Source organism: Arabidopsis lyrata (genome assembly GCF_000004255.2).
Source record: "Arabidopsis lyrata subsp. lyrata unplaced genomic scaffold ARALYscaffold_1, whole genome shotgun sequence".
Lineage (NCBI taxonomy): Eukaryota > Viridiplantae > Streptophyta > Magnoliopsida > Brassicales > Brassicaceae > Arabidopsis > Arabidopsis lyrata.
The window spans coordinates 32,193,946-32,205,743 of NW_003302555.1; the positions used below are offsets into that span (position 1 = coordinate 32,193,946).

The window sequence follows — 11,798 nt, forward strand, 5'->3', positions numbered from 1 at the left end:
ATAAAATGTTTATTCACTAACTAAAAAACATTGTTTGATATGCTAATTAAAAAAAATATGTATGTATCTTTCTAAACCAAAATATGATTAATATATTATGACATGCACAAACAAAAAAAAAAAATTATCCCCTTCACTTCAGAGTCGAAGTATCAAACAATGTTGGGGCCTTGATATCATGTGGATAGCAGGCAACTAAGAGAACTGGCCCTCGAGAACTCTGACTTCTGTTACATGAATTGTTACTTTAGACATCTTCTTCAAGTACTCATGCCATGTTTTTTACTTTAACTTCCACATAACTAAAGTGATTATATAAAGAAGTATGATGAACCAAATCAATCAACCCAAATAAATGGTGTACTGGACTTGGTTAATGGTCTTTCCCCGCTACAAGTTAGGGTGACTATATATTGATAAGAATCATTATTCCATTGAACTCCTTCGTATGCATGTTCATTCTCAGAACCAAATCTTTTGTTTCCACATGATGAAGCTAATTAAGGGCAAAACGTTTCCGAGCAGCTAAGACCTTAACGTTTTGTTTTTAGCTTCATCACGTGGAAACACAACATTTGTTCTAAGATGGAAGATACATACAAAGGAGTTTAATGGAATTAAGATTCTTATCGATAGTCGCCATAACTTGGAGACTATCACTTTCGATATTCTTCCTCGACGCCCGTTCCTGGTAAGATTTCAATACATGCAATAGAGACCAATTATAATTTTTAAAATAATGAAGCGCATAATTTGATCTAATAGTTGTAGACAGCTTTATCATATGTTGGCATTTCACCACAATAAATCCCTTGAACCACAACCTCTGAAACTCTTACCAATATAAGGAAAACGGAAAAACAAAAGTGATTCCCAACGTTATGTTGGCCCAGTGGTAAATCTCCCAGGTGGAGGTACTGGGTTCGACGCCCGTTGGGAGATATCTCTTCTCTAAAAGAGATGAATTTAATCTGGTGTGGGTCCCGCTTCTGGGAGATGTAGGGACTTCGGACTTGAACTTCTAGATATTCAAAAAAAAAAAAAAAAGTGATTAAAACGAAGAGGATGTCGCTAGCTAAAAAAATATATCCAATGGATTGTTCATAATATCGATCACATTGCCAACCTTTATTTTACCCCTTTGAGTGTAATACTTAGAATTGAACAAGTAAATACTCGTATATATATATATATAATTTATGTCCCGATAAAAAATATTCATTGCGTCTGAGTCCTTCAACCTTATTTGGTACTCCCTCCGTTTCATAATATAAGTCGTTTTATCTTTAAACACGCAGATTAAGAAGATCTACTTTTACAAAGTTCAGCCAATCATAAAAGTGACTGCATAATATAAATAATTATAAAATATTAAAGTAATATATAAAGTGCATAGAAACTTGAAAACGACTTATATTATGAAACAAAATTTTTTTTCTAAAACGACTTATATTATGAAACGGAGGGAGTATTATTCTTAACCGAATACGTTTTTTATTGACTATATATGTTTTTGGTCAGAATTTTGACCAATTGTATTTTATAAGGAACCTATTAAATTTTTACATTGATGGATATTTTAAGTAAGGGAATATATTTACCAAGAAATTAGGGGTAGAAATTTTAAGCAAACGAATTGAACCTAAAGCTATTCAAATCGAATCATAATCGATATACAAACCACTTGGTTAAACTTATCTACAACTGGAATTTGGTTTGTTTTTTGTGTTTGTCTATTTCTAGGCATGTCAATTAAGCTATCCCGATTCCCGACACAAACCCGTAAAACCCGCATATATATGAGCTGGGTACAGTCCGCTCCTGCCCTAACATCGATATAGGGTTTTTTCGGGGTTTTCCATGCTACTCTTCGAGAAAGAAAAACAAACTTATAAGTTTAAAATATTTCTTAAAAATAGTAAATCTATGTATGAAATGAGCCAAAGAAACCATTAGTATTCATTAAACACAAGTTAATTTAAAAATAAAAGTTTAAAACCAAATAAATTATTTAAACTTATACCATATAAAATATAAAACAAAAGATTTGAAACCACATTATGTTGAAGATTCAAGATTTAAAATCCACTTCAATGCATTCTAAATTTAGCTCTGCTTCAATGCATTCTAATATTTTTTTTGTCCTTAAGTTATATATATATATATATATATATATATTAAATTTTAATTTTAAAAATTTTGATGTATAAATCATATAAATATCGTAGATAAATTTTTTTAAAGTATCAAGTAAATATGAATAATTTTATAACATGTAAAACCATCCAACAAAGTCTAAAACTTTTTAAGTGTCTTTTGGACCGGTCCAAACCCGGTCGGGCTAAACACGAAAACTCTTTAGTCTTAACTTCTCTAGATGTCACAAAAAGAAAGCTTGTCTCCCAAAAAGCGATAAGAGAAAGGGTATAAGAGAAGAGAATAGAAAAGAAATGAAGAACAAGAGAGAGATCTTCAAGGGACGACTTCTTTTAGGGATTAGAGGCAACGAGGATTTGTAAAAGCTGCAGGGGCTTCGAAAAGAGCATGTGAGAATCTGAAAGAATTGTAAAGAGGCCGCCGTGAAAGAAGTGTAGGGTTTTCACTTTAAGTCTCGGTCTTTATCGGCTCGAGTCTAGGTTTAAGGGTAAAAGTGTCAAAACACGTCTTCTTGGTAAGTGCAGGGACGAGCTCTTGGACCGGCTACGTGGGCTTTGACCGTTGTTGAGTATGGTAGAGAGGGCGGCCACAGATCCCATGACTGGTAAGGCCAAGAGCTTCCCGACCGGTCACGTTGCTTCTAGCTTGTCTGGACATATCTCCATTCTTCTGGTTGTATCTTCTGAATGGTTGAATAGAATGGTCTGATTCCACTTCGAGGTGAATCTTGACTCTTCTAGATTTTTGTAGCCTCCAAGAGCTCTTGATTTTGTGCACAGAAAGATCTTCAACGGATGCCCAACTTCGGAAGTTCTTAAACTGTCCTAAAATGGGTTTTGTTCGTCTTTTACTCCTTTTTGCTTGAAGACTAATAAATTCTTCTTGAAACAAAAATACTTGAAAAAGAAATTTTCACGTTTGACATGAAAAAAAGATTTGATCTCACCCTTTGGCAAAGTGAGATTCATTTCTCATGTTTTGGCAGTTATTCCGTTTTATGACGAAAATGCCCCTGACAAAAAACCAAACGGCACAGTTACGTTACGGTTTAGTTTCTATTAGCGGTTTAGTTACTTTTTGTTTTGAATTATAAAAAAAAAAAATTTCAAGAAAACGAAGAAGAACATTCATCATCTTCGTTCGACATCTCCGAGATATTCGAGATAGAAGTAGAAATCAGTTCGGAATTCATTCATCCATCTTCGTTTTCGACATCTGGGTTCGAATTGTCGGCTACTTCATTTGAAGCATCGCATTGAACTCGAAAAACCGGCGAAGAGAAAGTTCCAGGTTTTCAGGCGAAGAGGAACTGAGAAACATCCGGCGAGATACCAACCTTCGAGATGGCTGGGAATAAACCAAACGACGTAGTCTCTAGGAAGAAGCATACCCAAGAAGGCCCCGAGAAGGAGAAGGTGGAACTCAGAGTATCCCTGAGGAGGAAACTCCCTCCGACAAATCCTCCAGAGGAATTGGGTAAGTTCCGATATTATTCCGTTTGTAGTTTCTTTGGGTGTATCGTAATCTTAAAGCTTGTTTGATTAAAGGGATAGAAGTTGCCGGATTTTGCTAAATCTGTAGGTTGAAAATGTTTGAAGTTGAATTGGAAATCTCTGTTTCCGCCAAAATTCAGATTTTGAGTATATAATGTTGATAATTACTGTGTACGTACACGAATTCGTATTGTTTACATCCTTACTTAATTGTATATCACTTGTAATTTCAGGCAGTACAAGTGTTGCTCTGACTGAAGATCTTATAGTTGAAGAGTTACCACCAAGACTCTTTGCTATAGACCGGTACCCTTCGAAGACGAAGATGAACGCGTACTCCAAACTGGAGTACATTTCTTACATAGCGCAAGTTCTTAAGGGAAAACCTGAGATGCAGATGCTTCTCGACTCTCCATTTGGGTACCTTTTTGGAATACCTGCTAACAAGTCTTCCTTCTCAGGTAAGCTTGTGCTTGGATTAATATGCCGTCAGTTAGTGACAAATAAAGTGAATGAGATGTGGATGGTTTTCGGTGGTCATCCAATCAAATTTGGACTAAGAGAATTTAGTATGGTAACTGGGCTGGAATGTGGGGTGTATCCAAAGAAAAAAGACGTGGAGGCTGTGGTAAAGGTTAACCCTGGGTGTAAAAAAGTCTGGGATGCTCTGTTTGTGGAGAAGTTTGGGGAGGATGCGAATCCATTAGTGAAAGATTTGGTGGCCTGGCTGAAGGAGGATACCACCATGGATGGGTGGAAGCAACTAGCTCTATCACTTATAATCCTGGTAGATGGTGTGATAGCGTGCGGTAAAAACCCAATCAGGCCTCAAGATACGACTGTTGAGATGACGAAGAACGTGAAGTTCTTCTTGAAATACCCATGGGGAAGGCTGTCTTTTACCCGTACTTTGGAGAGGATAGCAAACTTCCAAACCCCTTCAGAAGCTCAAAAACTGATAAGGTGTGTAAAGGATGGGTCTTATGCACTACATGGATTCCCATTAGCACTCCAGCTGTTTGCGTTCGAAACAATCCCATCCCTTGCTAAGATAGTACTTGATGATGAAGCTAACATGACATTTACTCAGAGGTCTATCCATCATCTTGCCTCACTGTGGGCAATCAGGACATCCAGCATCTTGGAGTGTGAGGCAGCTGAAGAGTTATGTACAATTGTTTATGTACGTACATTATTTAAAAAGTAAGTGTACATTCTCTAAGTGGTTAACAAACTTATTGGTGTAGGTTGAGGTAACCTATCTTGTGAAACCAGAGGACAATATTTGTCCTCCATCCCTGTCATCGGATGATGAAGTTGAGAATCCAAGAGTTGCTTACATTGAGCGACTGTTGTTAGCTGGTCATGAGTGAAAGGAGGAAGAATGGGTTGGAGGTTATGCTGCATTTCCAAAGCAGGAGCGCCCACCACAATTTGGAGAGATACGTGAGTGTAAATGTTATTTTAATACTTTCTGATTATTGTCCCTTGAAGACCAATCAATGATTAAACTGGTCTATCGTAGGTGTGAAGAAGAAGAAAAAAAATGTACCAGCCCCGAATGCACCTGCTTTGAAAAAACATAAATCTGTTGTGGAAGAAGAAAATGAGGACACTGCTGAGGATTGTTCTGAAGATCCCCAGTTTGAGAAGTTTGTAGTTGAACTTAGGAGGTGTTTCAAGAGGCAGGAAGCACAAAATAAACAAATGCAAGAAGACTTGAAGAAATTTGTCCGTAAGGAGATACATGCTGCCTTAGATCCAAAGGGCAAAAAGACAGAACCAACCAAAACTTCCCATGCTTCACAGGACCCAACTAAATCGGTGGTTAAGGCACCGATGAGTGTGAAGAAGGCATCTAAAAGGATGTCTACAAAGAAAGTCTTCAAGTCTGGAACAAGAAAGTCTTCAAGGCTGAAGAATATAATGACGTCAGTTGCGGAGATTACTCAGCTTTCTGATGGTAACTCTTCCTCTGAGGAAGATGACCAGGTATGGCATATACGTACATTTATATATAGTATTTTAAATGTACGTACATGAAGATTAATAACTGTAACTTGTCTGCTATGGTATAGGATGAAGCCAACAATGAAGGTGGTTTTATTGCAAATGATGGAGGAGATTTTTCGAACAGAGACGAAGATATGGTTGACACTGGAGTAGCTAACATTTCAGTCGGTGGACCTACACCTTCCTATCAGGTATTTCGTGTACAAATATTTTTATCAATTATTTCCAGTTGTGTACGTACACATAGGCTTCAGAAGTGTATGGTATACTATGTTTCAGGATGAAGGAGCACGTGATGGTGGTGAGTCTGTCCTTGTTGGTACACAGTCAGGGACCGAGGAAAAAGCTAGTGCTGACACAGAGATGGAAGAAATTCCATCTCCTGTACCTTCAACCTCTGTACAGGTATGTCTTGTGCTAATAGTCACATACTGTTTTCCATAAGTGTACGCGTATCAATTATTTTCAGTTCTCCACGTACATATAGCTTAAGAAGTGTATGGTATACTATGTTTTAGGATAAAGGACCAATTGATGGTGGTGGGCCTGTCGTAGTTGGTACACAGCCAGGGACAGATGAAAAACCAACTGCTGACACAGAGATGGTAGAAAATCCATCAGGTTTACCTGCAATATCTGGACAGGTATATGGTCAGCTAATAGTCAAATGTAGTTTTCCATATGTGTACTCACATAAAGCTTAAGACGTGTATGGTATATTTGTTTCAGGGAGAAGAACATGGTGCCGGTCTTGAGAGTGAAGCAAATGTTGGGGAGCAACCAGAAATTTGTGAGGATAATGATAGAGATACATCTTCTCAGGCTGAACACACCGAGGAACCCGGTGTAAGTGTACGTACATTTGTCTTTCTTATTTCCCGTGTACGTATAAGTAATGATTGTTTCAGACATCACAAAATAGAGGATATAGCCGATGAAGTTGATAACTACTGCCACAGGTTGATGCGGGAGATGTACCCAATGTAGTTCCAGAGAGTAAAGTGGATGACTCAGTACTTGAGGGCATCCTAGGGGATCCCCCTTCACCATTTGCAGTAGTTAAGAATGTAAGCTAACTATATTTTTAAATAAAATAGTGTAGGCTTTTTTAAATTTATAATCTTCTATTATGCAGGTGTTACAGGAGTTGGCAACGAAAGCCTCCATGGATGTGGATGCAGCTAATGTAAAGGAGGTAAAAATCTCGTGTTTGGTTTAAAATTATACACAGTTATTAACATACGTACATAGGATTGTATGCGTACATTTAAATAATTATGCACGTTAATTTGAAAAGGGAGTGTTGGAGCAGCAGGGGATTGTCGACGGGGTGGAAGAACAAGAGGATTCAAACCCAGGGTTAGATGAAGCAGACACGACAGTTGGTACACTGGAAAATATTGTGAGTATCTTGCCAGTAAATATTATCATTACATTTTGAAATTGTTTAATCATGGTGTTTACAATAATACTTCTTTACAGGATGAACCAAACAACGATGCTGCACTCGAAGCAATAGCAGTTAAAATTCCTACGCCGGTTGTACCCAAAAAAGTGAAGAAGCAAATAATTTTTGAGGTGGATGAAGCCCTTCTGGAAGGTTTTAAGGAAACAACAGTCCTCGTGGAGGATGTTCCTGGACGAGCTAAAGATTCAGAGGTGGTTATAGCGGCTGGAAATGTCCCTTACAACCCCTTGGAGAAGGTTGACGCTTCCAAATTAGAGCTCTTAACCAATGTCCTCCGCGGTCCGAATGTGTAAGTATCGTGCATTATCAAAATTATCCCTTAATTGATACATTGGTTTTCTATAACAACCAGTCATACTATAATATTGGATATACAGGAAGCACACTCTTTTCGGGTATCGCAAAGTGGACAACGAGTTTTTCTCCATGCTTATAGCACAAGGAAAGTGGGTGGATAATATGGTAAGTTGAAATAGTACATTTCTGTACATTTTTCAAATATGCCTGAAGTGTACGTACACTGACTGTCTATGCTATTATCATTTAAGGTCTTGGAAATGCTCGCAATCTTGATGTGGCACAAGAACGGTCAACAAATGATAGCAAACCGATGCGTTGTTTTGGACTCCTTCATGCTTTATGAGCTTACTAAGCGTGCTGTCAGCTTCAGGAATTGTATAAATAAGCTTGGGTTTAAATGGGGCGACCGGCTATACGACATGGCCAATGGAATACACATACACCGTGAACCTAGTCTTAGGTGGTTCAAGGATGTCGACGTGGTATATGCTCCGATGAACTAGAAAGGTGATCATTGGGTTGGGTTGGCAATCCACCTCAGAGCCCGGCATATAGTTGTCTATGACGCTCTCATATAACACACGCGGGAGTCTGTTGCATGGTCAAAGATGCAGCCTGTCTGCGAGATGATGCCGTACCTAGTGAGAGCGATGTGCGCAGATGTATTGCCTGAGAAGTACTCAATTGAACCTTTTGCCTATGAGAGAAATGTTATGGTCGCTCAAAACCCAAGTACAGGAGATTGCGGGCCTTACGCAATGAAGTTCTTGGAGTTGCTGGCGTTTGGTAACCCAATGTCAGACTTGGTGAATATTCAAGAAGCAGATATGGCCACCTACCGTCAGGTGTACGCAACAGAAATCTACGAGCACGGCAAGCGCGAGTGTTGTAATCGGCGTTTATTGTAATCATCCCTGGATGTTGAATTATTATTATTTTCTAGTACTTATTTCCTTATTTTCAACAACCTAATTAGAACAACGTAATTAATTATGGAGATCCTAAAAATATTTATGTAATCGTTATAACTATCTTCTCTAAACAATCTGCACATCGTACACTTATTCAAAAACCAACATGTGTACGTACATCTTATATAACGTACGTCTTTTACACAAAAGTCGATTTTTCTCATAATAAGATATCTATTTCTTTACTTACATTGATTTGACAACCCTCCCTCACTGCATCATCACTTACGTAAGATTGCATTAACTACAACCATAACTTAACCAACTAACTTCATTGTTCTTTATTTAAGAGTAGGAATTGCATTGTTTTGAAACACCAAATTCCAAGAAATGTCTACACCAAATCTACCTGAAGATTTGCTAGCCAAGATAGCAAAAAAAATGGCTGACAAATGTTGGTGGTACCTCGGACCTCTGTTAAGATCAGGGCGTGGTGGAAGAAACATTGTCTACAGGCTGGATGTCATGAAAGATGCTAATATTTATAGCATGTGCAGTAATCCCGATGACTTCCATGCGGCAGGCCATGATCCGAATGACATCAACGCTGAAGGTCGATATAGACCCTTTTTCAAAAGGTGTCTAGAGGCTGGTAACCCGATTGCTATTTACCATGAAGGACTGCGTCTAGTTACCCATGAGTCTGACATTAAGGGCGCCATTGTACTTTTACAGCGGAATGTACCAAGTCACGCCGATGCAACCCTGGCCTGCGCTATTCTGTGCATATGCGACGGGAATGCTCACATGGGTGGTGTGTACCTACGCCTGTTCGCAAACAACCATTACGCTTTGGAATCAGAAGAAACATGTGACATGTGTGAGGAACTCCTAGAAGAAATAAAAAAATATGGAATTAGGTTAAACAACACATACGGCGCAACCTTTTCGTACCCTGAGGAACGTGGTATTCAAACGCCTCCTTGCGCGATGCTGTTTTACATTAGATCTGGACCCTTCAAGAATGTGTGCAACGTATGTTACCTCTGGTGATGTGCGAGAAGAATTAGTCAAATTCTCTAGGCATTTCTTCCGTAATATTATCTGAATTTCTAAGTTTTTATGTTATAATATGTGGCATTTGCAATTGTACTTTGCTTATCAGTAATGCATGTTTTTTTATCTACATCCTTGCTTGTTTCTCATATAATACTCAATCTTATGAATGGTTACAGATAATTGTAATATTTTATAATAAATTGAGAAACAAGTTTCTTAATGTTAGATAATGGTGCCTTGTCTACACAGGCTTACGAATTATCATTAAATACATACTGACCTGATTAGCCATTGATAATGACCTCTATCTTTTCAAAAAAAAAAAATATATCCCCATATATACGTACACATCTCTGTAATTAATGTACACTGTCTTTTGTCAGATAAAACGAAATTGCAAAATAAAGAGATTTGGTTTTTAATGCGTTTCCCCCAGATTTAGCCATATACATGAACTCAATCTTTTCCCCTTAATTCGGCGACAGACATCAACTCAAACTTTTGGTCAGAGAACGTAATAAGGGTAGACATACGTACACGGGTATACGTTACTGTGTAAAAGTATTTTAGTTGGTTTGAAACTAGAAATATGAGAAACGACTTTCGAGATGGTAGTAAATGATGATGCAATGCTGATTGATTTGACATGTATAATAACCCATATCTACAAGTTTTGGAGTGATTATTTATTGCATACTGTCAAGCTCTATTCATAGAAATGACCTCTATCTTTTCGCATAAATCTCCCAATTATACGTACACGGTTTGCAATTAATGTACACTGGCATTTGTCAGATAAGAGGAACTTTAAAATAATGACACTTTTTTAATGCGTTCCCCCCCCCCCCAAATGTAGCCATATACATGAACTCAATATTTTATCCCTATATAAACTATATCACACACACTAATTTATTTTCTCACATTCTTCTAAAACCTCCTTCATTCATCAACTGCAAGATTATTTCTAAACCTCCTTTGTTAACAACATGGCTTTCTCCGCAACCCCTCCAACCGAGATGTACCTTGTAATACAATTGCCAAATCCGATTTTCGTCCTCATCAACCAACTGCCCGTATCCCAGACTCCTATCGAGACACTCCGCCACTTGGTCGAAGCAAGTGACGTAAACGCAATAGTGATGGACGACTTCATCACATGGCCTCACTTCGTGCAGCCGGAGTCTCCCTTCAGGGCCTACTTCAGCCTCTTGCTGGAAAGGGGTGCGATCGCGGCTATATACCTCGAAGGTGTCCACCAGGCAAGCAGCTTCCTAACGGTGTCCCACGGCATTACACTACTCAACTCCGTCGCTCCATCCAACCCTCTCGCCTGCTTTGCGACCAGCTTATTCCTAACTTGCACTGGCAACCATGTCGACTTTCTTCCAGTCAGCGATATGTTCTGGGCGATGACACCCACATTAGCGGCAGCTCACGCAGTGGGGGAGCTGGTGATGTATCACATAAGCCAGCTTCACACCGAAGGTCCTCGGCTCTGGCAACGTTCATGGAGGTATGTGCACACACCGGCATGTGTTGGCCTTTGCACGTACAGTTCCGGCTGCAGAGGGTGTTTCTTTTACTGGTACGCGAGGGAGATGTGTGTCTTCTATTAGATATGACTTTGATAATGACGGATGAGGCATACAATTTTCCAGCTCATGTGTATGCTTCGGGCTCTACTTTTTAGTTTATTGCTTCCGCATCTAATATAAGTTGTTTGTCTTTCTTGATTGTATGTCCTTCTTCGGGCACTTAATTATGAATGAATGAAGTTTTTGTTGTTTGAGGACAACAATTATGATATATGTATATTTTTGTGTACGTACACGGGTTTCGTACAATTTGCTGTTTGAAGAACCAAAAAGCTAGTTAAACGTACACTGGCAAATTAATTGTAATTGTAGACGCTGTACGTATAAAATGTACGTACAATTACCCAATAGTTTATTATACAAAGTCAAGTAATTAGAAAACGACAACAAGTTTATGTAGTTTTACAATACTTAATATAAATCTGGTCTTTAATAATAAGAAGACGGGGGAAAACAAATCCCCCTAACTCAAAAACGACCTGCTTGATCTCTTCTACTTCCGGTGTGTCCGGATCGGCAAAGACCTTTGACACAGGACCATGACTCACAACCTTCGGATTAGCTCTGTCGGTTAAACGCCAGAAGACGAGTGCGACAACAACATTGCGCTGACCTAGACTCTGAAAGAAGGTTTGGAATTCCAACGCCTGTTCATTGTGTGCTTCGCATTCCAAAACTTCGTTGCTACATTAGATTAAAAGAAGAATCAAGTCAGCGTTTAGATTAAAAAGTGTAAGTGAATCAAATGTCAAAAGAACACTTACTATCTATCTTTGATCTTGAAAGGAAGCTTGAGACC

At 38.6% G+C, this 11,798-nt stretch overlaps 1 protein-coding gene across 3 annotated transcripts; it reads left to right on the plus strand.

Annotated features, from left to right (window-relative positions):
• Positions 1-5,867: 5,867 nt before the first annotated feature.
• LOC110224895 lies at positions 5,868-6,688 on the plus strand. 3 transcript variants are annotated; one of them, XR_002329348.1, is made up of 3 exons: positions 5,868-6,068; positions 6,182-6,515; positions 6,623-6,688. XR_002329348.1 is itself a non-coding variant. In XM_021012658.1 (2 exons), the coding sequence occupies exons 1-2, from the start codon at positions 5,934-5,936 to the stop codon at positions 6,365-6,367; spliced, it is 321 nt and encodes a 106-aa protein (XP_020868317.1). In that variant the 5' UTR covers positions 5,868-5,933; the 3' UTR covers positions 6,368-6,679. The 3 variants fall into 3 exon arrangements, 1 of the variants encoding a protein (XP_020868317.1); XR_002329349.1 differs by having other exon boundaries at positions 6,182-6,509; positions 6,623-6,687; XM_021012658.1 differs by having other exon boundaries at positions 6,182-6,679.
• Positions 6,689-11,798: the final 5,110 nt, after the last annotated feature.